The sequence below is a fragment of the Salarias fasciatus genome, chromosome 23 (assembly GCF_902148845.1).
Source record: "Salarias fasciatus chromosome 23, fSalaFa1.1, whole genome shotgun sequence".
In the NCBI taxonomy this organism is placed as follows: Eukaryota; Metazoa; Chordata; class Actinopteri; order Blenniiformes; family Blenniidae; genus Salarias; species Salarias fasciatus.
In genome coordinates this window covers 21,746,589-21,773,606 of record NC_043766.1, presented here as the reverse complement: position 1 = coordinate 21,773,606, position 27,018 = coordinate 21,746,589, and the positions used below count along the sequence as shown (strand labels likewise).

Sequence of the window (27,018 nt, the reverse complement as noted above, 5' to 3'; positions counted from 1 at the left end):
ATCCATAATCTCAGCATACATTCACAGTACAATGGATGGTTAAAGGCAGAATGGGGAGGGATGCTGTCACACATGCCCTCGTTGATTCCTCCGAGCCATTCCCAGCTTCATATCTGTAATTAACGACAGATGCACATGGAAAATTAGCATATGTTTGGCACATTGGTGCTAATCGGTCATATATTTGTGCATATTAATGAACTATTCCATCTATGTACAAGTATTTTGAATTACACAAATTCACATAAGAAATAACAGTGTGTAATAATGTGTAATAATGTGCACTAATTACTTAATCCTCTTTGGATTTTTTTTTAATCAAAAGTGATTTGCAGAGAACAAACAAAGAGGGCAATCCTGCATCATAGTGAAGATGTATGACATATGTCACCTTTGATTCTAGCTGCTGTAACCCTCCAATCAAATCGCAGCCTTTCCCACAGTGTCATAGCTCACAGGAAGCCAGTCCTGTGGGCCAAAACAACATCGCCAGGTTATATCTCACACAAGGATAAACTCGTAAACATACAGTATAGGCAGCATGCGTAACGCACACAGATCTCAGCAGTGAGGCAAGCTGCTCACCTCGCTCCATACTGAGCCCCTCACAGCCTGTAATAGTAGAGGCTTAGGTTTGGGTGGGGGAAGGGCAGAGGTGCACAGGTTTCTGATCAGACAAGAAAACTAGGCCAAGACCAACAATCCCTCTCCCTGAACAGCCTCAGCCCCTCCTAAATGCTACAACTTTGTTACCGGCTGTGACAATCACTTGCACGGCTGTCATTAATGGTGAAGCGACAGAGTGATTTTGAACCCCAAACACGTGTATTTAGAGGCATAACAGCTTCTCATAGCTGGGCTATGATTCATGCTTTCTTGCCCCTTTGGAAGCGGTCCTCCAATAAGAGTTAGAGGCTGGGGGTAGGAGCGGATAGATTGATAGTGTTGGCTGAGTGCCCATGCTCCAAGTCTATCTGTGCTGAAGGGGAGGAGACAGGAGGAATCTATCTGTTGTGCTCTCTGTGCTCATGATAAACTGACTCCCGTCAAGCTTCTTCCCCCTATTACGGCTCGCCTGGCAGAAAAACACCCAAACTCAAACCGACCTCCAACATGTTAAACAACAGTAAAAAAATGCGTGGTGAGTGGAGAAAGCAAGTTATAAAGGGCAATAATTCCCATGGCCATGCTATCTTGTTGCTCTGATAGGACAGTTGTTTTGGAACAAGCAGGGACAACACATATTTCTGAATTAAAACAAGTGTCCAAACAGCCACATTTAAAGGAAGCTGTTTCAATTCCAAACAGGGACCATGGTCAGCAGAAAATGCAATGTCTTCCTCCCTTATCCTCAAACTGTAATTCCCACAGAGCTCCACAGTTACAAAGAAAATGAGTTTGAGGGATTGTCCATGACATTAATCCTCCCAAACTCTGCAGTTCTAGAAAGGATCCAATACCCACAAACAAACACAAAAGCAAATCAACAATCTATTTACTAAAGGAAAAACAAAATCAACAATCTTTTTTTGGTTCTTGTCTGCTCTCATTTGACAATGGCTTCCCTGGATGCTGCTTCCTCTGTTCTCTCTGGTGATTTTATGCCCCCCCCCACCCCCACCGCCATCTTGGATTCCCATTATTGTGCAGTTGTATGGGTACCCCTGTTCTGCCACCCACGCTTCAGGTACAGTGAACAGAACACCAGCTTCCTGTTTACAAAGCTGGGCAATTGAGAGACCCACAGCTACCAGACTGTGCAGATGAGGGGGGAAAAACACTGCAGATAGGAGACGGAGGTGACGGTTGATTTTAAGAAAAGGGCTAGAGATGAATAGGAAGGTAAGAAACTTAAAGAGAAAAAAGAAGGAAAGAAGAGAGCGAACAGAAAAAAGTGCAAAGTAAAGAGGAGTGAGGCTGCCTAAGTCGAAGAAAAAACCTCCAGCCCCACTCTGAAAATAATACAGTAGTCATATATTGAGAAGGAGGTGTGTGAAAAGTCACATGATAACAATCAGATCAGAAGCTGAATTGACTCTAAATCAATTGAAGTAGGCATGTCGGGGCTGCTCAGGACAGGAGGGGGAAGAGAGGGAGTGAAAGGGAGATAGATGTGAGCCCGTGTGGGGGAGGGAAGAAGAGATTGTTGGTGTCGTGGGAGCACTGCAACAACAATAACAGCAGTGTGTGCATGTGCATGTTTGTGTGTGTATGTGTGTGAGTGACAGAGCGAATGAGTTAGAGTGGAAGTGGGGATGTGTTATGGCTCACAAAAGTGATGAAATGACATCTCCTTTACTTCAGCTCACAGCTGCTACTGCAGCGAAGAGCGAACTGTGGTTGAGATATCTGACCTTCTATTTTCTTTGGTAGCCGCTGGTCAGACGTGTCTGCCTGTCATGTTCCCTTCTAATTAGCTATATCTACAGGATGACTGCACTGTGTCTATTACAAGCACAGTCTCTGTCCATTGATGCTCACATCATTAAAAGAATCTTATTAGCATGCCTGTTTTGCTGGAAAGTCTATCAAATCATCCCTGTACCGTCATATAGATGTGTTTTGAAAGGCTGTCCATTAAACATGTATATTCCCCGAAATATTCCCAAACTCTTCATATATAGCCGTCATCAAGTGATTTCCTTAAAAAAGTGAGCCAGTAGTTGGGATTAAAACTCACAGGTAAATGAAAGGACAATTTGATATGAAAACTTATGGATATAGAAAATTCAGGTTGAGCCTTCTCTTTTTCGTTGTTTTCTCAATTTCTTTCATCTCTTTTTCTCCTCCCCTCCCCCCTTTCTTTGCAGATTAGAATTCATTAGCAATCAAAGAGCCTCCAGAGAGCTCCAGCTCTTAATTACCTTCTCATTTGCATTTTTGCATATTAATGACTGCAGGGTTTTGGTAGGGTTTTTGCCGCAGTGGTTTAAAGGCACCTCAGTCCTCTGTTCTCTGGGGAGGAGGAGAGATGGCCAGAGGCAAGGCTCCAAGCCTGTCCAATCCACCCCCCCTTCCCTCTCTATCCTTCCTGATGGGAGCTGGACAGAGCAAGTAGAGGGGGTGCTAGCTGAGGGCATATGGGACGGGTGGGTGTGGTGTTGGTGGGGATACGACAGGGGTGCACAGGTTAAAGGTCAACGTCCCTTATCAACATAAGAAAGAACACATGTCTTCTGCACTGCCTAATTATTGTCATATTGAGCCGTTCAAACACCTGATTTGAACAAAATATACTCCACCACAAACTGGAAATCTATACTGCAGAGATTGCTCACGTGGTTTTTATTGAGGACGGCAGCTAGTTTGGATGAAACTCATGTCCCACAGTGTGCCGAAGCAGGGGCGTTTTATATCCCTGGAGAAAGGTGTGTACTGGTGAAATGAGGCTAGAAAATGTGCGTGTGTGTATGTGTGTCTGCGTGTGCGTCGCTGTTTCCCTTTACATAGCAGCCTCTCTCCAAGAGCTCACTGGAAGGGCAGCAAGAGGCTCATTTAGTGTGAGACTTAATGACGACAGTATGCATGCACATGTACGCGAGCAGGCAAGGTTATAAAACCACACCACTGTGCATAAGCATATAGACAAACATGTAAACAGAAACAGTTGCAGAGAAATGACTACACACACACACACACACACACACACACACACACACACACACACACACACACACACACACACACACACACACAAGCTCTCCGTTTATATGCACGAACTGAGGGAATAATACCACTAGAGACGCCAGACAACAGCTCCCAGGCATCTCCTGGCCCCTGAAGTGCTGCTGTTCATCTTATCCAATATGTTTTGTCTGCAACGATAATGTCTGAGCATGGAAAATAACACCATATCCCACTGCGTTTTTAGATATCTTACAAACATAACAATTAATGACTAGAAGTCCTGGGACATCTGGCCAACAGGTTCAGCATGACTTATTGAAACACCTTACATTCACACATATAACTCAGAATGGATGTAGTGTTCTTGTAACTGTGACAAATGGATTAATGTTTCAGCAGAAGGTGAGTTAAAAAGCTTTCATACAGTGAATACATATACATGAAATAGGTGTGTATTTTTAAAGGTGAACAAAGCAGTAATTACATGTAGTGAGGCTATATGCAACATGTAAGACACATACATTTTCTCATGATGCGTCCCCGGGAGCATGCTCCTAACAGAGTTGGCTTAAGTCGACTTAACTGCTATTAGTGGAGCATTAAAAAAATGAGCGTGTGCACACAGCCAGGACCCGAGGACTGCAGCAATGTGTGGGCTGTCAGGGTGGGGTTAATGAGCTATTCCATGACCTCTGCCACCCCACAGGATTGCCTCAGGGAGACAGACTCAGACAAACAGGAAGACAGGGTGACAACAAGCCTGTGGTTCAATTCAGCCCATGGACCCCTTGTACAAAGCTGAAGTAATAGAGATGGTCTCCCTTGAACAATGATATTTACACACAAAACTTGAGCTCTTCTTTTTTTCTTTTTTTTTAATTTATATTTTTAGATTTGCAATTGTAATTTTTTTTGTAATGCATCTTAATATCTACATCTCATGAGTTTAAAACCTTTCATATATTGCTGTGTCTAAACTCTGGAAAAATGTGCACTAAGTGCTGTCCTGTCAGGCAAATGTCAGTTATCGCCAATGAGAGACAGCAGTGATGCATGGCGGAGCATCAGGAGCCTTGCGTCCATTTATCGATAATAGAGATAATACTGCCCTCTTCTGGTAAGTTTGTGGAACTGATTGTTTTTATTGGCGTGTGTAGTGCATTAGATCCTCATAAGGCAAACGCATGTCCCTGTGAAAAATTTGATAGGAAATGTTGTGCATTAAGGCTCAATTGAGAGCATGAATTTTTCTGCTGCAGAGAAGTGTGGATTCAACTGTGTTTTTAATGGCTGTAGGAACCCACTGACAATAGGATAACTCTTCTTGAGGTAGTTTGATGCATATCTTAAAAACTTGGGAACTTAATAAATGCTTCTGTTACTTTTACACCAATAGCTTAGGAACATAGTCTGTTTCCTCATATCACCCCCCCACCCACCCCCCTACAATGGATCAATTTATAAAAATGTGTTTATCCTAAAACTGTTAAAATATTAAGTTTCTTTCTGTATTAATTTATTTTTAAAATCAAAAGGTGATAAAATCAACTTTTGAAGCCTAAACCCTGAAACCTACTAGCACCCTCCAGAAGAGCCACGGAACACATTTTGTGATGTGAAGCATTGGAACAAACAGTCGAACAAAGCTTTGCAACCATTGTTTTTTAATAGAAAGATTTATATTCTTTAAACCAGACAACCAGATGCCAGACATTTTTTGGATATATTAAAAAATGAAGAAAAAAAAAAAAAAAAAAAAGACACAAAATGGAATTATATGGTTTAGACTGTGTGGATTTAGTGGTCTCATATACAATACAATTTCTTCTCGTCGCCATAAGTGCAAATTGTTTTTTAAAAATAAATCACCAATATTCCCCCCTGCAGCTATGGACTGACAAGACTTCTACTCAAAGTAAAAAAAACAAAACAAAAAAAAATCTGTAAATGTAGATCTTTATGAAGCAAAACTACACTGAATCACATAGGTCGTGAGTGAAAAACACTGTCTGCTGCACTCTGTGATACTCCCAGTCCATTCACCCAGTAATAGTAAGCAGGTACTCTGCCTTTAGGACACACAGAGTGGGGTGTGGACAACTGAGCATCGCCAATGGACGTGTAAATACGCAGAGAGATGTGTAGCAGCGGCTGTTTGCCTGGAGTGATTCAGGGCAGATTTAACTTCTTTAAACTTCCAGATTTTTAGAACTGGGTCATGTTCTGCCACTTTAAAGATTACATCCAAACAAAAAAAAAAAAAAAACCAAAAAAAAACACCTTCTGTAAAAGAATCAAAATAATCACAGTTACAATTCAATCTATAAATAGTAGCCTATTTCTTCTCTCCCAAGTCATTTATGGAACGATACGTTTATTTAATGCTTATGGTCATCAATATTATTCTTTCCAATCTATCGCAGTAATGATCTGATCTGACATGGATGTTAAGGCCAAAACGTATTTCTCTACTGATTTGCAAATATAAATGATGGTCATTCGGCCGTTTTGTCCGTCTCTGAAGTTCTGTATGGATACCAGATCCAGCCTTCACGCACACAGACAGGGTGTTTTGCAGACAGATTCTGCAGTAGATACAACACTGCATGTTTAACATTCAGCACAGCTAGCCTTCTCAGAAAGCTTTGCAACTGTTATACAGGTTTCTTTTTCAAGAAAAAGAGTCTCCAGAAATGAGATCAAATGACCTTTCTCCCAACAAGATCCGAGACAGTGAACGCAAGTATGAGGGAAGTCCGTACACCCACCCGAAATTATCACTGTGTGACGATGCAATAAGCTGCATAACAGGTAGGGTGGTGGTATTTTAACAGAGATGCATTTCGTTGTGTACAGATGGGGTGGCAGCTGGAGCATCTTCAATCTTGATACCAAATATTCAAGTTTTCTCTTTTTTTTTTTCATCATATATCCTTATTATTTTAAATAATCATTTGCATTGAGAAAACAAAAAAAAGACAGGGACAACAAGATAATAACAATATTGATAACCATGAAATAAAAGCACACAAAATACAGGATGGCCTTTCGCAAAGTGCTTTTCTTACAATCGCAGAAGCTGAAAAAGGCAGTTTGATAGCGCTACAACAAGGGGCCTTTTGAGCGGTCAATCTACATGTATGTCTGCCATACAGTAGTGGTATGGTGAGGTGAGACAGACAGCATTTTGAAACAGCTCATTATAAAATGTTAATCATTTCTTCCTGCTGTCTCACTCTCATGTCCATCACACCTGCCAAAAAACTCCAAAGTGGGAATCACAGTATGAAGTTATGGAATGTATCCTAAATTGGTTGAGGTGACTACAGACTGCAACGATCTTATCCTCCACACCTCTTCCGATCTCTCCTCTCTCTCTCTCTCTCTCTCTCGTCGATTCCCCTGCTGAGGGTGTGTGATCTTTGATCAAAGGCCAGTCGACAGCAAAGATGTATGCTTTAAGTCCAGAGAGAGGGAGAGCAATGGGAGAAGAAAGTAGGAGAACACGAAACCCACCCTTTCCTCCCCTGTGCGTTTCCAAACCCCTCTCTTTTCAAAGAATTTTACAGTCTGACTAATAACACCAATTCCCAGGTGGCTTCCCTCCCTCCAACAAACAATTCTCTGGATCAATATTAGATGGAGAAATAGGTTGGTCACAGCCACTTAACAATGGGAGCTGTTCGTGTTTTTATCTTTCTGGGAATTATTATGTTGGATATTGGTATGAACATGAATGAAAAAGGAGACATAAGTAACATGGAGGGTGATTAGACATACCATAACCCGAGCAGACACGGAAACCTAATGCATAGCAGTGTATTTTCCACCTGAGTATTACTTACATAGAGACAAAAGAGATCAGCAACATTCTCATTGTTGTAATTCCCCAATGTGAAATCTGTGGCGACCTCCTTTGTGGTACATTTCTTATTGTGGCCATGCAATTCCTAACAGCTTGAAAGAGCAATGCTGAGCCATTTCTCAGCAAACAGTCCATCACCTGGGCTTCACAAACTCACCCCTGAAAACAACATTCGGCCTGCCACCCGTATTTAATCCTACGCGCTGTATGCCAGCCTTTGCATCCCCAGAGACTGAGAAAGACTCCAAGTGCAAACTGTCCCCTCTTGGCTGAGAGCAGCCAACAGACAGCAGCCAGCCTCTCTGAAGGACCCAGGGCTGTCTGTGCAAGTGCCAGAGCCACGCTGCGCATAGTGCCGTACTGCATATGCTGCGCTCAGCTTGCTGTGCATCAACAGCCTGATGGAAAACACAAAAAAAAATCAGGTGTGCAGCAAAATGACAAAAGCAAAGCAATCAGTCCCCGTTTCTGCTGCCACAAGTCACCATAGTAACAGTCACCCCGTCCTGCTTGGTTTGATTATTTACAGTTATCATTGCTATCATAGTTGTTCTTGTCTTTGTTTTATGGCCTTCTCGGATAGATTCAGCAAATTTTCTTTTAATAATAGCAAAGGAAAAGAACATATCAAGGTCTATTTGATCTGTCTGTCTCAGTGTAGCCTGTGTCAGAGTAATGTTGGTCTGGGGCTGAGGCTGGGGACACACCAACTGCGGATCCATGGAGGTCGATAGAGACACAGCTCTAATAAAAATTTTGTTAAATTATTTGTTCAAGTAAAACTTGCAAAAGATTATTTTAGTACAAAGCCAAACAGCAATTTGGACCAAAATGTGGTAAAACATGCACTAATAGTTTAAAAAAGGTTTTTGTCAGTCCCGTTCCACGTAAGGCACGCTGTGGCCCTCGATGCTGCATTGTGCACCTGGTGTAAGTGAGCCTCAGCCCCAAACTGTACAATATGACTGACTGAAAGACATACAACACAACAAGCTTAGTGCTACACCCAGACAAGGCCACAATAGAGTCTGTTACAATAAGAGAACATTTAGATTCAGTTTGCAGAAAAACTGAAATCATCCAATTCAGCAGTGATCAGAGAACAGTGTTTCAAAGCAACATCATGTTTCATCATTATTCATCAGTGAACTTAACACAAGAGGGAGCTCTCATGTTTGACTTTAAGGAAAAAAAAAACTGGAATCATCATCTCTGGCAACTTCACACAATACATCTCCATCATCAGATCAAGACAGTCAAATATCAAATGCATTGCTGTTTGTCTAAATGTCTTATTCATGGATTATTTCTTATTGTAAAGAGCAAATATAGTTTACTTCCATTACAAAGTACATCCGGAATCTCTTTTCAAGAGCCTTCAGTTCAAATAGTAAAACTCCATTAATCCAACATTAAATTAGTAGCTTACAATGCCCAGTGACTTGAATGAAAGCCATGTTTTTTTTTTTCTCCTTTGGTATTTGTTGTTGCTGGACGTCTGTATTCCTTAATACACTATACATGATTATTTCTATGGAGGGGATGGATGGACTCTTGAGACCATTGAGTATTAGCTCTGTGCTCATGAAAACTCGCCGGCCTTTCTGAGGTCTCCTGTCCTTAATAAGCAGGACAAGGACAATTAACATTAGTGCAAACTTTTGCTCTCTCAGCTAAAGCACCATTTCCAGTGCTATCAGGCTTTTATCCATAACCCCCCCCCCCCCAAGCACCCATTTACCCCACCCACCTGGCACAGCATCCCAAAAACATAAGCCCAGCCCCCCAAACATGCACGCACACATGCACACACACACACACACACACACACAGCCATGGAAAAAAACAGCTGTAGCACAACACATCATTTTAAGAAAAGCAGGTGTAGAAGCTACACATCCTTAGACCTCTGATTTCATTCCTCACAAGGACACAAATAGTGAGAGAAAGCAAAACTCAAGTAAATATTTGTACGATCCCACACACATTTCTGCATATGTATTTGAGAGGAGGGCACCTGTGTGTGGCTTAGTCATGGAGGCCCAGTCTGGATGAATTATACATGTACTTTCCATATATCTAGTCGACAACAGACTTAATGGAGGCCAAAAAGCTTTGGTTAATCAACACACAACATAAGACATTTGGGGAAATATATTAAGATTTAAGTATAAGATGGCTCTCAGGTTCGACAGGTAAAATTCTGCCAAAAGACAAAGTGGGTGTAAGCAATTGAAGCCAAGTACCACTGTACACAAACTGAGTAGACATTATATTACCCAGCATACACTGGTCTGTCTGTAGGAGTCAAACTGTGCAATAATAAACCCCATCTTTATCATAACGAAGAAGCAAAAATAGAAACTGAAACTCTCAAGACCTTGCCAGCCCTGACAATGACCAACAAGGGTAAACAAAGAGTGATGCAAATGTGCACCAAGAGCGCTATGAAGTAAACAAGCAACTGTCCAATGGGTTGTTTTACAATATGGTATTTTTGCTCCAGCGGTAGCACGGACCTGTTATAACTGTAGTTCCTCTGAGAACACGTGTAGTTATGAGAGTAGCTGGTGAACAGATGGGCCAGACACAAAGTTTGTTTATCCAGAGTAGTCCTAAGACCCTCCAACCTGCCAGCCAGCAGTGCATGCTTGTGCACATATGCCCCCCCCCACCTCCCCCCCAAAAAAAGCATCCATCCATTCGCACACACAGTGCCCTCTCTTCTTTGTATGCCTCTGCCTTCTAACCCATTACTTTACATTAAGACACAAAGACAATCACTAGATTTCTTTTTACAGCTAATTTCAAGTGCTTTCAGTTACATGGATTGATTATTATTATTTTTTTTTTAGTTTAGGTCACAAAACCCAACATGCTTATAGGCCTCTCCTGCAGAGATTTAAACTCGTATATTACTCGTTTGATTACCTATGAAGTTTTTTGCTTAATTTTTTGGCAGCTTGTCGTCAAAACCTGAACAAAACCAGAGAAGGAGGTCAACATCTCCACTGTGGACTGAAATTAAATGGAATGATCTCAATTGCAACTGGTTTGTTTCATAGTACCCGTTTTGTTGACAAAAGTGCCCATCTCAGTAACAAAGTGCATTCATAACCTGCTTCGATCCAATTAAGGTGCTAAATGATTGATAGCTCATCTACAGCACTACTGCAAAAAAAAAAAAAAATTGCGGGCTGATGAAAGGGGATTTCTGCATCTCACGCATCGTCTCTTGTCTTAAATGCTGAATGTAGTTGTATGGAAAATAACATTGCATTTAGAGATTATTAACATTACATGAATAATTTAAGACTGAAATATTCAGATGTACGGAGTCACGGACAAAACTGAAACCGATATGTCAGATCTGGTGTTTTCCCCCTTCTCTAGAGGATACCTGGACCCAGCAAGTCTGAGGGTGTGTGTGTGTGTGTGTGTGTGTGTGCGTGTGAGAGAGAAAGTGCACTAGGGCTGTCAGCTCAGGGTGCATGTTTGAACAGGCTGTGGCTGACTCACACACTGATGATGTGGCCAGAGGGACCCTGGCTGCCACGCACACATATGCACGCAAACACACGTACATGTAAACACTTTTGCACACTAAACTGCCAGCACCAGGCGTCCTCTCCACAGTAACACCAGGCTCTAATATAATAATATCCCCTCCAGGCTGGTTCGGGGGCATTAGAGGACTACACAGGGGGAGAGAGAGGGAGAGAAAAGGCCTGATTTGATCCCCTCCTGCCTGGAAACGTGGCTGAGCTGGGGGAGATTATTTTTTGGAATGCAACAGACATTGTGAGATCCCCCTCCCCTTCCCCTCGTTCCCCTCCCCCATCAACCAGCTGCAGCTGCGCTCCTATTTGGCCTCCCAATTTGGACAGGTATTTATTGCTCTCTTCATCATACAGGTTACCGTACGGTTGTGTGGTCCCTAGGGCAAAAAGATTGGAATAAGCTTGATCCACAAACCTCCACAACACCAACCCACTTCCTTTATATATACCTCTCCTTCTCTCGCTCTCTTTCTGTTGGATATCTTTAGTAAAGCTGTGCAAACATAGAAAAAAAGGTGCTCATCTATCTCTCCGTCGTACTGTTTGTCACTCTCTCACTTGGGCTCCCTGCCAATCCTTTAACCTGCGGTTGGTTAAATGCTACCCGCGCCTTGTCACACAAGGACAGATTCCGAAAAACTGCACAAAAGTTAAGCACATTCATTCATTCGACCTCCTCATCCTTTGGGCAGGAACTATACATGTCAAGTGTTAAGTTTAGGACAAATGGGTGACACAATGTTTCTTTTTTTTTTTGACGTTGAACATTCATACAGTTTGTTTCGTTCACCCATGAGCTTCACTCTGTGAGAAATATGACATCAAGCCTAAGAGGAAAAAACGCGATTGGTAAGTACACCTCAGCATTAAGAGGGGTCCAATGTCATATCACCACCTGCTGTATATACATGTATACAATTATAAAGTGTCAAGTACCCAAAGCAGTCAACAAATAGGAACGACAAAAAAATTAAGACAAAATCAAATAGGAAAAACAAATATGCTGACATTGCAGGGTTGTGAGGGATAAGAGGCAACGTAGTAAAGCCAACAGATACATTGACAATGGTAGTGCTTTAAAAACACAAACCCTTCACCCCTCATATTCCCTAGTCCTGCAATTGGTGAGCCCCCAATAAAGTGGATTCGACTCATTGCAAATTTGTTGTTCAATAAGACAAACCATAGATTCCTAAAATTCATTTTATAGAGTAAGTAACACTTCAATCAAACCCTTGCCTGATTCTTTCTGGAACATTTAGAGAGAGAAAACTGTTGCATCAAAACTGTGGTGAGTTTTTCTTGCATATGCCATATTGTTGTTTCTATGGTAACTGTACATTTCAGACTGCAAAAGAATAGAAAAAGAGTTGTTTTCACTGGGAGGATTTGTCCTCGCTTCACCCGTACAGCAGCCAGAAGGTGCTTGACAGACACCTTTCTCAGAGCTTGAAGGCTGTGAGGACAAAACCAATAAAAATCTAAATTAACTGCATAGTTGCTCAGAGTTTCTTTCTATCTATCATACATTTGCCTAAGCACATATGCCAATGTATAAAACCCCAAATATTACAAAGAAACAAATGGCCCAGAAAGTGGACGTCATGGGTGCATGATTTGAAGCGTTCTTTGCTCTTTAACAAATAAAACAACTCAAGTGCTTGCAAGTCTACTCCATTTCTTAAAGTAATAGGAGAAAGAAATATAAAGATTAGATTTTTGTGACACCCTGATTTGGTTTATAGAGGAATAGTTAGTTGTTTTGTTGTTTTTTTTTTTTCTAAATTGCCTTTGCATGTTTTTTTTCCTCCTCTGTTCACAGACCTGTCTCACAGGCGGTGCAGAGTGACTACAGTGTCCAGCAGTGTCCTTGTCACCCCTGTAGTATCAGGGCCCTGGCTCCCCTGCCAGCTCCTGCAGCTGAGGACTCTGTGCATGTGCTTCAGCAGCACCCTCTACCTCCGCTGCTAAGTTTGCATCAGAGCGCCGCCGTCCCTTGATGGTACGAGGCCCCATGCCTGTTTCGGAGCCGGGGCTCAACAAGCCCAGTGGGGGCTCCAGAAGCCCAGGCTCTCTCACCCGAGGTTTTCGGCCTCGACGAGAGGGGATACCGTTGCAGCCATCTTTCTTGAGGTGGCGGTGCAGGTGATCCGAGCGCACAAACGTCTTAAAGCAGCTTGAGCACTGATAGGGGCGCAGGCCAGTGTGTACACGCATGTGGTTCTTCAGGTCGTAGTTGTGAGCAAACGCTGCTCCACACTGTGTGCACAGGTAAGGCTTCTCTCCTGTATGTTTCCGCATATGAACCTTGAGCTTGTCTTGCCTGAAAGGGACAGAAATAATAAACGACATCACAAACAATTTCACAGCAAATGACAAGCATTTAAGGATTAGATAGGACACACGCATTTGAATGCACTCAAATGAAAAGGATTAATGTTTTTGTGTCATAAACAATTACATTATTACTTGAAAAGCTTCATCAATATGTTCATAGATATGCGCAACAACTTAATGTAACTTAGATTGTTTTATTTTCTCTTAAAACAGCTATCTTTTGGATGTCTTCCAACCCTGTCCATGATGTGGCCAGTCAACAAGGGAGGAGCCACACACTTTACATTTCTATCTCAGCAGTTGCAGACAAGAGTCAACAACGGGCTCAATGTTCAATGTGTCAGTTTTCCATTGTCAGACGTTTGCGGAAAACACAAGTTGTAAAACAAACTACGAATCCATTTGTCTTCTTTAATGTGAAGAAAAAAAAAATCAGCTCTTGAAAAACCTCTGCAGTTTAAAATTTCAAACTAAATTTGAACATTTTACGTTTATAGTTGGCTACTACTAAAACAATAAATGACCCTTCACCTGAACAGCTATTTTCATAACTAGCATTGATAAAATTTTGCATAGCAATACGTGTCACACCACAGAAAATCAAATTGCTAGCCCAGAAAACATAACTCCCAACAATTTATACACAGGACACTAACCTGCAATTCCAAAAGCAGGCTTAAACTTCTTCAAATCTGATATCATCTCATTACTTTCAATTTTTTTTTTCCTTTTAATTTGCAAAGATGTACTGCCCACTACACTTGATCAGGCTGCCTAGGCCCTCATCTGACTCTTGTCCTTACCTCCCCCCTTTAGCCCTTGCTATCTCTTAAATGGTCTATCTCTTCAGTACTCAGGGCAGAGGTCTTCTAAGCAAACAAGTGTTGTTAACCCAACTCTATTCGAACACACAAACACAAGCATGTGTGTGTGTGTATATGTGGGTAAGTGGATTATCTGTCATATAAGCACACAAATAAACCAGTGCCACCCTACCAGGTCAGCGTAGTTTGTGTCCTAAATATAAAAATTAACAATGAAGCATGCACCAAGGTCAAGAGAAATATACAAACACAAGCATGAAAAGACTCAAGCTGCCTTGCAGCAAAGTGTCACAATGACAGGGGTGAATTATTTAAAGGACAGGAGTGATTTATTACTGTGAGAGGCACACTCTTAACCCTGATCAAACAGGATTAAGATTACAATGGCCCCTTCCCACTGCCAGTCGAATTTAGCTGGAAGGTAAATTCAGATTGGTCTTCCCTGCCTGCCATGCCAGCAGAGGTTCTGGGTATTTCTGGCCTACTGCATCTATTTCCAGCTCAAGTCGACTGATTAATTAATTAAAGGAATTATTTCAAGGAAGCGGCAGGCCTCAAATACGTGGAAACCGTGTGCATTCTGAAGTCCCCCTCTCTTGACTCGTCACATTTATCTGAGTAGCACATGGCAGATTTCATTAGAGAAGTAAAGGAGTGACAGAGAGAGGAGGGGGTGGTGTAACTACTCTGCCATGGGCAATAATCAACATAACCAGAGATCAAAAGTTCACACTGCTGCATTGGTGCACACAGAGCACCATCCAGGACCTGTAATCCCCCTCTGTATCAGAACAGCATTTTATAGCAGCCTCACACTAGATAACACTACCATGGCACAGCCTTCTTTTATAGGACCCCTATGTTAAAATTCCAGGACTTTGCTATGAAGGGTGTCACAATAAAACAGACCTTTATAACCATCCAGCCCCTCTCTCAGTGCTGCAATACCTTACATGCCAGGGTGATTAGGATTTGTGGAACATAAAAAAACCGGTCAGTACTCAATCTGTCCGAGATCAAAGTAAACATTTAGATTCACAAACTGTTCAGCCTCGTAATACAAAGCTAAGTTGGTTAGTGCTAATACTCCTGCACTTGGCTTTGCCGTGTTTCCCACTGCTGGGCTGTTTGTCTACTGTGCCAAGACCAAGACTATTAGTACATGTGACATGAGTTAGTCACTTCATTAATTGGGCTTACCTGGTAAAGCGCACTTTGCAGATGGCGCACTCATAGGGTTTCTCTCCCGTGTGCGTTCTGATGTGGCGGGGTAGCTTGCCTGCTCCTTGAATGACCTTGGAGCATATGGGGCACTTCTGGAAGGCCTTAGAGCGCATCTTCCTCTCTCCTCCAGCTCCTCCACCGCCACTAGCTCGCTCTCCAACCCCCCTCTCTCCTGCTACTCTTTCTTGGCCTGTGGTGCCTCGTGGTAACCAGAGCGACGGCACTCCCTGTGTCACAGCAGCAGAAGCTGGATCCTCATGCTGTGTGCTGCTAAAGTAATTCAAGTAAAATTCCATGTCGGGGTCGTCCCCATCTCCTGGTTCCTCCCCGGTCATTGCACGCTCCTTCTGCCTCTCAATGGAGTCCATCATCTGCTGTAGGAGGGCGCTGGCTGAACCCCGCTCCCTCGCCATGGCTTCCCTACCACTGTCCTCCACTTCTGTCTCCTGACCCAACCTCGACTCAGAAGGCAGGTAGAAGTGCCCGTTTTGAGACGGAGGGTAGTATGGTGTCCCCAGGCCTGCACCGTTGCCCTGCGCCGCCGCCTCGCCATCCTCATCTTCATCTTCATCCTCGTCTTCTTCCTCTGGTTCTTGGGTAGTGGCTTGGGACAAAGCAAGGGCCAGGGGGGAGTAGTACTCACCAGGGCCAGCGGGAGCCCCATTGCTGGGGACGCCCCCATTGCCATGGTTAAAGTGCAGGTGTGTGGGCAGATCCCTGAGCTCTGGCGTGCTGCAGCTGCTGCTGAAGTGCGCCCCTCTCTGGAAGTACTCCAGGTACTCCCGGGCCCGCGCCCGGTTCCCCTGCTCTCGAACTCCTCTGCCTTTTCCCTCCTCATCTACCTCTTCATCCCGTCGCTCACAGCCCGCCTATTGAAAAACAACAACAAACAAAACAGTGAATGAAAGAGCAAATATTTCTCAGTCACGTGACAGAAAGACCTGCACTCTAAGTGTTAACCGAGCATAATAGTACAATCATGCATGCATGTCAGGAAGAGGAAACAACTAAGGCAACGCATATCACTTAAAAAAAAAATCAGTACTGGAGTGCTTGTGTGTAAAATCACAGACAGGCCAATGTGGATAACTATTAGTGGAACCATTTGGCATTAATCACCCTGGAGCATGTAAAGGTTTTCACATGTCAAAGTGAATTGTAGCTGTGATTATCACATGACAAGAAGCATAGTGATACACTATATCATTTTCAAGTCTAGCTGGTTTGTGCTTTATCTGTATTGTGTGAAAGAGCATGCTCTCCCTCCACAAGTGCTGTTGGCTCAGCATGAGTAAGTGTTGAACTAACCCCAACGTTGTGAGTGTGTTTGGCATAGTTAGTGACATTGATAAAGGCCATGATGTAAGCTTGTCTATGGTGACAATTTGATAAAGTAAATGGTATGATGAAGGAACAGCCCCACCCCTACATGACTGATCCAGAAAAACATATCAAATAAAGCATTGCCGTTGCACAGCATTACTACTCAACACGAATCGCTCTGCTCAGATGCAGTTTGATATCTGACTTTAAACACAGGTAGGTTTGTAAAGGTCTTGTACCGGCGGGGAGAGCACTTTGGTGTCCAGCAGGTGTGTACAGACTTCATGGACAGGTGAGATTTCCAGGAGGCGTGCAGCATCAAGGATATCAGCCACACTGCTGTGACTGACTGTTAAAGTGGCCGTGTAGGCAAAGTCCAGCAATGCTCCCAGGGCCTCTGCTGCCACAAAGTCGATGTTGTAGATGTTCTGTTGGTCGGCAGCAGCTCCCGAAGTGAAAAGCTTATGGAAGTACGAGCTGCAGGAGGCCAGGACGGAGCGGTGAGCCGGGAACTCCCTTTCTTGGGAGACCAGGAGCACATCGCACAGCAGTCCACTGAGGCGCTGCTTGTTCAGGCTCCCCAGGATGTCGGCGCTGTGTTCAGGGAAGGGGATCCCCACAGGACCCTCCTCTGCTTCCCCGGCCCCTCCTCTCCCACCTCCACCCCCACTGCTAGCTGTTCCCCTGAGCCGCCTTCCGCCCCTCCCACCGGCTCCTGACGACATCTTCCACCAGCCTGCCGCCGAGCCGCCGAGCACAGCCCCCACCCGTGTATCCGTCCTGACGTCTGTCAGTCTGCCTACCTGAGGGGAGAAGAGAGGAATGGGGAGAAAGGGAACAACAAAGAAGGAGAGGGGGTCATTTAAGATACTTTCTTACATGTGTACAAACAAGTCAGAGGAATAAAATTCATTCAAGTGAATCAAAATTTGTTTATGGAAGACGTTCAATATACGGTAAATATATACAGAACTTGTTCCATTGACTGATCAGCCCCCAAAGCTTTACAGTGTTGTCACATTCACCAATTCACACACGTTGACACAGCGATGGAGGCGGCTAAATGACACTTCTATTTATCGAAGATCGAACCTGCAACCTTCCTAACAGGAGACAACCCACTCTACCGACTGAGCGAGACCCACCCCCAGTAAGGAAAGTTTTGTGGTTGTGTAACAGCGTACAGGAGATCAGAACGAGGAAGACAAATACTCTGAGGTATATATTTTGAGGTGTGTTTTGAAAAATGTAAGCTGGTGTAGTTGAGTATTGGACAAAACTGCTCTGACAATCAACATTCAAGTTTACAAAGGAATATGATTTCTTGTATAAAAAGTAATTCCAAGAATTACAAATGCAAAGAGATAAACCTATGACAAGTTGAGACTGATGTAAAACAGTAAAAAAAACTGCAAACTGAACCATTAGTTTTTCCATATTTAGTTTAACTTTGTTTAAATTATGCTCAAACTGTCTCTGTCACTCATTAAAATTATAATAAAAATGCTTTTAGGTCTCATTGTTATTCAATAACTGATTTTATTTTTTACAACAAAACACACTCAAAGTTCCATTGATATACAGTATATCCTTTCATTACAAAAGAACAAATGATTTACTATGACAAAATAGCAATAGCCAAAAACGATCCACTTCAACATGACAAATGCTTTAATGCTTCACGGGCCACTAACATATAGATTAACTTTTTCTATTTTAATAAGTTTATTGCTGCGTGTAAAATTTAGATGAGGAGTGCTGAAAGCATACATTAGTCAATACAAGAAATTGAACAATTCATAACCTTTCAACTGAAATCAAAAGTCCTGACAGCGTCTCAATTAAGTGGTGAGAAGGTATAAAGCAATGACAGATCCTCATTAACTCCACTGAGATCTGATATTTAAACCACTACATTGACAACACAGGTGTAAATAAAGACCGATTATAATGTAGAAAGATGCTGACCTGCACAAAATTCTGATGTCCCAGATAAATAGTAACCTAAAAAAACTTAGTCTTTTTCTGGCAAAAAACACCATGAATGTGTGAATGACTAACTGAAGATGTTTATTCAGCACATACATGTGCAGGTGGCCGGGTGGCCGTCTCCTCGTATGCCTACAACGGTGGGCGTGTGCATGCACCCGTGCAAGGAATCAGGCGTGAGGTCATGGAGGACAGATAGGCAGAGGGTTGTGGGGATCAGAGTGCATGCTGGGAGCTGGGTTGCGCAGCCTATGCACACTGTATCAGTTGAGAGGCAGGGAGAGAAGCGAGAGAGGAGGAGGGGGACTGGAGGGAGGAGTGGGGGCTGCCAGAGCAGACCCTGTGGAAAAAACTCTACAGGAGGAGGAAGAGGACACGCAACAAGCTGCGAGGGAACAGTATTAAAAAGGGAGGTTGTCAATCCGGTCTGAGCTGGTTACCCCACCCTGCACTGTGTGCCAAGTTTCAGAAAAGGCCTGTCCCCTTGCTCACGTGTGGGGGGGAGATTAAAATGATCGACTGAAGCCTGCACAGTGGGAGGGGGGTTTCGGCAGAACAAGCCATCCTCGATTTCTCTGTTCGCACACTCACAACAGCAAAGGCTGTAACATCACGGAGATATCAATAACACACAAAGCACACACGCTCATAAACACACATATAGGACATCAACACCCTCCTCCCCTTCCTTCTCCATCTGCCAGGGAGACCCAGCAGGGGGCGAGGCTCAGGGGAGGCAGGGATGGGTTGAACGTGTTGCTCTCTGCAAGCGCCAGGCGTTCAAATGACATTCCTTCAGATCAAGCCTTGTGGTATGCTTGTACACTACACCTTAATACCAAACCTGCCAAACCTGGCTGCCTCTCCTCTTTCACACCTGTTCACTTCTCCTCTTCTCTTCGATGTTCGCCCACCCCAACAAAAAAAAAAGAAATGTGCCTGTCTGCCTCCGCACCCAGATATTTATGACATGTATCTTCGTCCCACAGGTCACAATATAGAGAAATTTCTGTGTCGCGGCAGTCTGGTGGGAAACTGAAGCGCAATGTTTGTTTTAGCGTGTTTAGTGCTAATGAGAGGTCTACGTGTTTAATTTAGGTACATTTACAAAAAGAAAATAAAGCTCACTGAAGTACATCTGGTCACATAGATTCGTGTTTGATTGAGACTGAAAATTCAACACTTAACTTCACTTGTTCCTGATTGTACTTGCTTCAAACTCAATACAATTTTTGACAGGCCACCAGCCGCACAAACTACAAACAGGGCAAACATCTTGAACAAAGCACTGTCGCAAACACACTGTCAGACATGGTGCGGGCAAATTTTGTTATCCCACTCCTCATCTGAATATGCCAAAAGAGGGAAGAGAGACAAAGACGAAGGGAGACAATGCAGGAGGGAGAGAGGGGCCGAGAGCTCAGTGAGATGGTAGGAAGAGCAAGAGAAAGGGCAACCACATGGCTACCGGTCATGTCCTTCACAGGTGGAAATAGATCTCTGTGAGCCCATCCAGACCTGAGCCAACCTGCTTTTATCTAACGCAGACATCCACTGCACCTGCCGGAGACCGGTCTTTGTTGCAAGACCGCGTAGCATGTTATGCCCCGTACATACAGAGTTGACCTAAGGTCACGGCTTTGTGGGGTAAAGACGCTGAGCTGAGAGGAGATAAAACACACAAACACACATGTGCACACACAAACTAACACACAGACACAAAGTTGATTCAGTGCCAAGAAAGCATAGAGGCACAGCTCTGCATGCAGGAGTCACCTGTCCCCGAATAAACCCGCAAAGAACACTAAGAAAGAGGAAACAGTGCAACAAACCTGATCCTGACACCTCCTCATGGCTTGAAACATTCCTTATCACTAATTCATGCCTGTGGGTGACAAGGCCTGCAGCCCAGCACAAAGCAGCTGTCCGTGTCCCCGGCGCTCCACTTCCAGGGAAGGGCTTGCTCTCAGAGCTTACTCCATGAGCACCCAGGCCTGCTTTGCAAGTCAAACTGCTTTAACACAAGACCTACCCATCCCATCCCCGCCCTCATCACCTTCATCCTATCCGTAATGTGCTTCTTCTTCCTCCCATTTATCTACCCAACAGTCTACTATGAAGCAGTTTGTGTTTTGCTGTTATATCTGTTGAGTGCGCGGGGCATGCGTTAGTATCTGCGCCGGGACATCTGTAGCAGATTTGCTTGTCATTCAAAGACAAACACATGACTAGAAGCTCTAGTGTTGGTAGTCAGTAAAAGTGGGGTTTTATTTGGGAACTGCATCATTTCTGAGTAGTCTGCAGAATGTCCACTCTCGGAGTATCTCCCTCTTTGCTTTGACTCGTGGTAGTCATTCCTATATACAACTGAACAAACTGTTCACCTTAAGTGACCTTTGATGTTTTCAACATAATGACATATGGAGTTCTGCTTACACTCCATAAGGAGACTGATACAGGGGGAAAAAAAAAGCTGTGTATAAAGAAAAGACATTTGGACCTGAAGTTTTATAAAGGAAACATCCTTTATTTTGTGCTTATTTCTCAGTTTCTCAGTAAAAACTTTTGAAAAAAAAACTTTGTAAGTTTGTCTTCACTTTGAAATTAAATTTGAAACCCCAAAAGCAACTTCAGTTAAAAAAAAAAAAAAAAAAAAGCATTTTGAACAAAACGGACTGAAAAATTGGTCTCCTGAACAAAAACTGCTGTAGTCGCAAGAAATAGATACAGAGAAGTTATTTCAAAACAAGTACTTTGTGAAGGGTTCCCAGCTTTTGCCAAGACAATATGCTTTAACCATTTAAAACTTAAATACAGGGAGATGGGAACAAAGCAGCAACCTGTCTGGCCTTCCATCATAATTTCTTTACCCCCCACCCCCCATTGTCCTCATTTCCTGAACTTAACTCAACTGCCTTCTTGACAGTCGAGCACACCAGGCTGCACAGGAATCACTTCACTTAGGTCATGTAGGTTCAAGGTTGGACGCTGCAAGATAATTGAAATGGGGAGGGGGTGGCAGTTCCAAGGAAAAGTGGATTTTGACAAAGTGCCACGGCTAAGTGACTCATCGCTGCCAGTGTAGGAAGGAAAACTGATTGGTCATATTTGGAGCAAGGCAGGAAGACGGCAAGTGACAGATAAAACTAAAAGTTGCGTAGGGCCGGTGGTAGCCTGGCAGCATTCACGAGAAACTAACAAGGAAGCACTGCCAAAACACAGACACAAAGCCAGTGAAAAGGTAGTGGGCGAGGCAGGGTGTTAAACTTAAAAGCTCACTCATAACTCCTGAGCACATGGTGGCCTCGGAATCCAGCTCAGATGTCAATGATAAACTTAAGCGATCTCATTCAGTTACCTGGTGTAACCTGCTACAATAAGAGGAAAGGTAATCACCCACAAGTTGGGCAAAGTTTAGGTGAGCAGGGAGTTATATGATGCCCTTACAGTAAATTTTGTGCTGAAAAAGAAACTGAGTTACTGCTACTCATTACTCACACTTTCCCCCACTATTGCATTTAGTTTTTTGATGGTATGTGTTATATCAGTAAGACTTATGCAAGTCTCCAGACGAGCCAAAAACGAAAAAAACAAAACAAAAAAAAACAAAACAAAACAAAACAAAAAAAAAAAAAAAAAAAAAAAAAAAAACAACGATGTACCCGAGTTCAGTATGGATAATCTAAACTATCTGAAAATTAGCATAATAACAGCATTCTATTCTTATTTTAGAGCTTTAAATGTTTTTATTACACTACTGATTTCATCTTAGTTTATTACATTTGATAACATCATTATACTCAAATGATTTCAAAATTCTTTAACGTCTTTCACTAAATGTGAAAACTGTATTATATCCATCTATCCATCTATCAGGTCATTCAGAGAAGACAAAAGCTATCATGCTGTGAATTAATCAAGTGAATTATTAATTTCCTTAAATTCAATTTTTTTTTTTTATATGTAGAGGTTCAACTTGATAAAGAAGAATGAGCTACAACTTCATCTGCCCGATTAATTTTTTTGAATCGGTGTGAGTGAACACGTGTTTTGGGACACTTGCTTTTTCAAGCTGTACTGTCATGAAACCACATTCACACACTCAGTTCCTTTTACTTTGAGTATTGTGTTGTGCCATGTACTGCCATGCTGCTAACCAGGAAGTGCAAAAAAAAAAAGAAAAATTAACACATGTGTTCGGAAACATCGCGACACCCAATGAGCGGCACGGTGCGGCATGGCTTGAACTGGCCACTTGGTCAGTGTGTGGGCCTGATGTACCCTGGATGCACCACTCGGTGCATGCGCAGTCCATCGGGGAAAGAGGACTTCCTGTGAGTCTGTGGCAGGCGTGTAACAGAACCCGCTCTGTTATCAGATGACCAGTTCTCTGCTTGCTCGATCTCTCTGTCCCTACAGTCTGACCCCCAACCCCCACCCACCTCCGTCTCTCTATTCCTCTGATCTGTCGTTCTCATCTCATCATTGCTCAGTCTCTGTCTCAGACTCTGCATTGCACAGTGTCCACCACATCGCCCACTTCCCCTTTCCATTGCTGAGGAGGCAAAGCAGCATGGACCCACCCACCCTCCTCAGTCTCGTTCTCCTTTGAATTAATCCATCCATCTTTTCTATTTCGGTTCAATTTTCTGAACTGACACACACACCATCAGATTGGTCATATTCCCTTGTGATCAGCTGGCTTTTCTAACTTACTGAAAATATGTTATGGTCTCCAATATTTACACTGGTGATAAAAGCTTGCAATATTTAACTGATGTGGTGCTTACATTATATTAAAGCACGGAATTTACTACACCATACCTGCTCGAAAGTGTGAAAATTTAAATCTATCTTTACCCCAATTTCGAAAAACATCCTAGCCTCTTCGTCTCCCCCTACTAATTTGATCAGGTTGTGTTGGCCTCTCCATAATAAATGTCCTAGAGGAGAACAGAAGAAGCCCCTTTACTCCCCCTAGACTTTAGCACAACAACAGAAAAACAACAGAGAGGGGTCTGTCTGTCTAGCCAGGCTGGAAGCTGTGGTATACTAAGCAGCTGACCAGGGGAACCAAACATTAGGGGGAAGTGAAGCCATTCACGAAGGAAGAGGCTGATGAAACAATTCAAACTGCAGAAAAATGATCAAACCTATACAATGGAAGCTAAAGAGAAATGTCAGAGGAGCTGCGAAGTAATGATGCTGCTCAGTTAAAAACACACACAACAAAACTCACCGTGGCTGCACCAGTAGATCATCTAACCACATGAATAAAACTCGGAGCAAACATAATGAAGGTTACATATCATATACCGTACACGGCCAACATTTCACCCTAAAATAAAGCCTCAAACTGCCACGGCGACATCACGCAACCTGTCTTCTGAGTCTGTCTGAACCTGCTAGTTTCAGGCCATGGTGGTGTAGGCACAAACATACAGGAATATCAAACTGTATTCAGCCTCACCGCCAAATTGATGGGTGGTGTCTTGGACCTGCCCACAGCCACCGAAGTCCCCTGCAATTCCCCTGGAGTCTATTGTTGGTAACACAGACGCACGCGCATGCGTGCACGCAGCACACACTCTCGCATACAAACACATATGGCGTCCTAGTTTAACCTCTAGCAGGAATTTACTTGAAATAACTATACTTTTCACTCACAGTGCTACCTAAGCAGGCAGCATCACGGCAACACTTGCTGTACCTAATAGTTTTGTGACATCAAACTGAATAAAAGCTGCCATCAAGCTTGTCTTCTCCTGTCTTTTGAGAGGCATTCCACAAACCTTCCCAGCACTTGGGCGTCTTCATGCAGTGCGCGCTTTCTGTACCCTCTCCGTGCCCACACGTTTAAAAACGGGTTCAACAAGTATGCACAGCCAAAAAATATGCATCTGGTTATCGAGCAAGGCAGTCAGGACTGGTGTAGAGGCTTCAAACCACGGGCTACAGCCAAGCATTACATGGCTGGCGAGATTAGAATCAGCTTTTAACAAGATGCTGGCGAGTGGACTTAAAGAAAACAAAGTCATGAGATGGACCGTTGTCTGAGGACAACTACAATCGATCAGCAAGACCCTCAGAACATTGCACAAAGTTACTAGAGCCTACATTTCTCCTATCATTGCCCAGAACTAGCTTAGCCGACTTCACCTGACAGTGAAACTCAGTTGTCACGAGATGTGTCACATATCATGCCCGTCAGCAAGGAGAGATGTCACTAACCAAACTATTACTCAACACCTCACCTGCACACTGTCAGCTATCAGCATGATTGCCCGGCCGCAGTCTAGCAAACATCTGATGTGGTGGTTTGTGTGGAGTTACTTCAACACCACTAAAGAAGCAGCACTACAGGATGTGCAACTGTCTTCATGTTATACTCTACTAATAATAGTTGCAGTGCCATTTAATCACTGAAGTAGAGGAAAGCGTCAAAAGAACAGTGTGAAGCAAGATGGCACAGTGCACAAAAGCATAAAAGCAGAGAGATAAAATGTTAGCACAATGTAAATACCAACTTTGCGACAATTTCCCTGACCAGAACAATGTGCAGCACCTTGCACTCAGCTCTGACCTATTTGCTATTCGCTCTTTCATCTGCAAGTGGGTCAAGAACTATGAACTCCATCAAGCCCCTGCTTTATCACTCTCCTCCACTCATAACATGCATGTGTTTTTATTTCCTCTGCTTTCCTGCCTTCTCTTGGTCTAACAGTTGGAAGACTCAAGAGTGTGTGAGTATGTGGCTGTCTTGTAGTGCTTACCAAATAGGCAGAAAATGTTTCCCGGGCCCTATCTGCCTCCCCTGCCTGCCGGCCAGCTCTGCTGCCTCCGTCTCTGGGCAGGGCTAGAGCATTACCAGACAGGAAACTTGTGAGTGGACCTAGTCATACAGGCAAGCCCTTGCCTGATCCCACACAAACAGACACCTACCCCCCACCCCCTGCCCCTCCACCACCACCACAACCACACCACCTCCACCCCACCCCCTCTATTTTCAGCCCACAACTCAGCTCCGCATCCCCTTCTCTCATTGGCTTGACAGCAGCTCACTCACCACACCTCCTTGCTAGGATAGGCTGGCGGCTGTTCCCTTTCCTGGATGGCCAAGGGCAAGGCACTCTGGGATATATAGTTCTGAAACCCCATTTGACCTGTTTATAGCCCCCACTGCAGACTACGAATCCCAGTTCCCACTGCCCCACACCACCCCCACTATCTCCAAGGCTGCTCTAACGTAAGCACTCAGGGCTGAATTATACACTACAGTATGTTGCTAGCAGGCTGCCAGGTATTAAAGTACAGACCAGCCATCAAACAGGGCAGAGCTTTGCAACCAAAAAATAAATAAAAAACACATTTCACACTCAGATGTCACAGCTTTATTGAAGCATTAAAGGTGGATTATTTCATCACCACACACTCAAGTGACATTTCAGACACACTGAAAACTCCTGACCTAAATTGTGACTTACTCCTCTTTGAAACAGTGTATTGCCACCACAACATGCCCTGTGCACACAGCGCATAACCTCCCCTGCACTGGACTGCTCCACTGTCCCAAAGAAAGTTGTTGCCATTGCTGGAACCGTCTCCAATCATGATCTTTTTGGGTCTACCTTCTCCTTGATCAGTACCCCCCACCCTCTCTCTCAAGAACCCCCCCGCCCCTCTGTCGCTGCCGCCTCCTCCTTTCCCTGCTCCCTCCTCCTCTAAGTGCTTCCACCTGCCTGAAAAGTTAATGCCTTGAACACATCCTATAAACTTTATCTCAAGATTCCCCAGAGGTACAGAGCAGCACAGAGGAAGTACTTTAGGAGGATTAAAAAAAAAAAGAGGAACCTTGACTAGGGACTGCTGCTGCGACCCACCTCTCCTCTCCGGCCAACCCCCCCACCCTACTCTCCTTTCTGGCCCCCTCCTTCATTCCTCCCTCCTCTCCTCCTCTGCCCTGCTCTGCTCTCTTCGACAGGCCCAGGGCAGACAGAAGGGAGGATGGCATGGGTGCCTTTAGCTCACCTGCGATGGCCGTGGTGGTGCTTGTTGTGGGTTAGCTCAGCCCTCTCCTCTCCTCCTCTCCGGAGCTCTCTCTCTCTCTCCCTCTCACTGTTGTGCAGCTTAAAGCCCCGTATGCGCTAACCAAGCAGCAGCAGATCAACTCAATTCCCTTCCTGGTTTCTGGAGGGCAAAGAGGTCCCTCCCTTTCTCTCTCTCTCTCACTCACTCTCTCTCTCTCTTAAAGAAACAGCATTCCCCCCCT

At 43.8% G+C, this 27,018-nt stretch overlaps 1 protein-coding gene across 3 annotated transcripts; it reads right to left on the bottom strand.

The window, feature by feature from the left end:
- Positions 1–6,197: 6,197 nt before the first annotated feature.
- Positions 6,198–26,921, bottom strand: zbtb7a (zinc finger and BTB domain containing 7a). 3 transcript variants are annotated; one of them, XM_030082671.1, is made up of 4 exons: positions 26,778–26,921; positions 17,000–17,563; positions 15,414–16,306; positions 6,198–13,375 (listed from the first exon to the last, which is right to left on the bottom strand). In XM_030082671.1, exons 2-4 carry the CDS (start codon positions 17,483–17,485, stop codon positions 12,940–12,942), a joined length of 1,815 nt encoding a protein of 604 aa, XP_029938531.1. In that variant the 5' UTR covers positions 17,486–17,563; positions 26,778–26,921; the 3' UTR covers positions 6,198–12,939. The 3 variants fall into 3 exon arrangements, with proteins under 3 accessions (XP_029938531.1, XP_029938532.1, XP_029938529.1); XM_030082672.1 differs by lacking the exon at positions 26,778–26,921 and adding an exon at positions 25,523–25,627; XM_030082669.1 differs by lacking the exon at positions 26,778–26,921 and adding an exon at positions 20,582–20,720.
- Between the last annotated feature and the right edge of the window lie 97 nt (positions 26,922–27,018).

Coding starts and splice junctions, on each gene's coding strand:
- zbtb7a (XM_030082669.1), bottom strand. CDS start 20,614: ATGTTTCAAGCCATGAGGAGGTGTCAGGATCAG. Junction 17,564..20,581: donor TGAGGAGGTGTCAGGATCAG/GTTTGTTGCACT, acceptor TTCTCCCCTCAG/GTAGGCAGACTGACAGACGT. Junction 13,376..15,413: donor TGCAAAGTGCGCTTTACCAG/GTAAGCCCAATT, acceptor TGTCCCTTTCAG/GCAAGACAAGCTCAAGGTTC.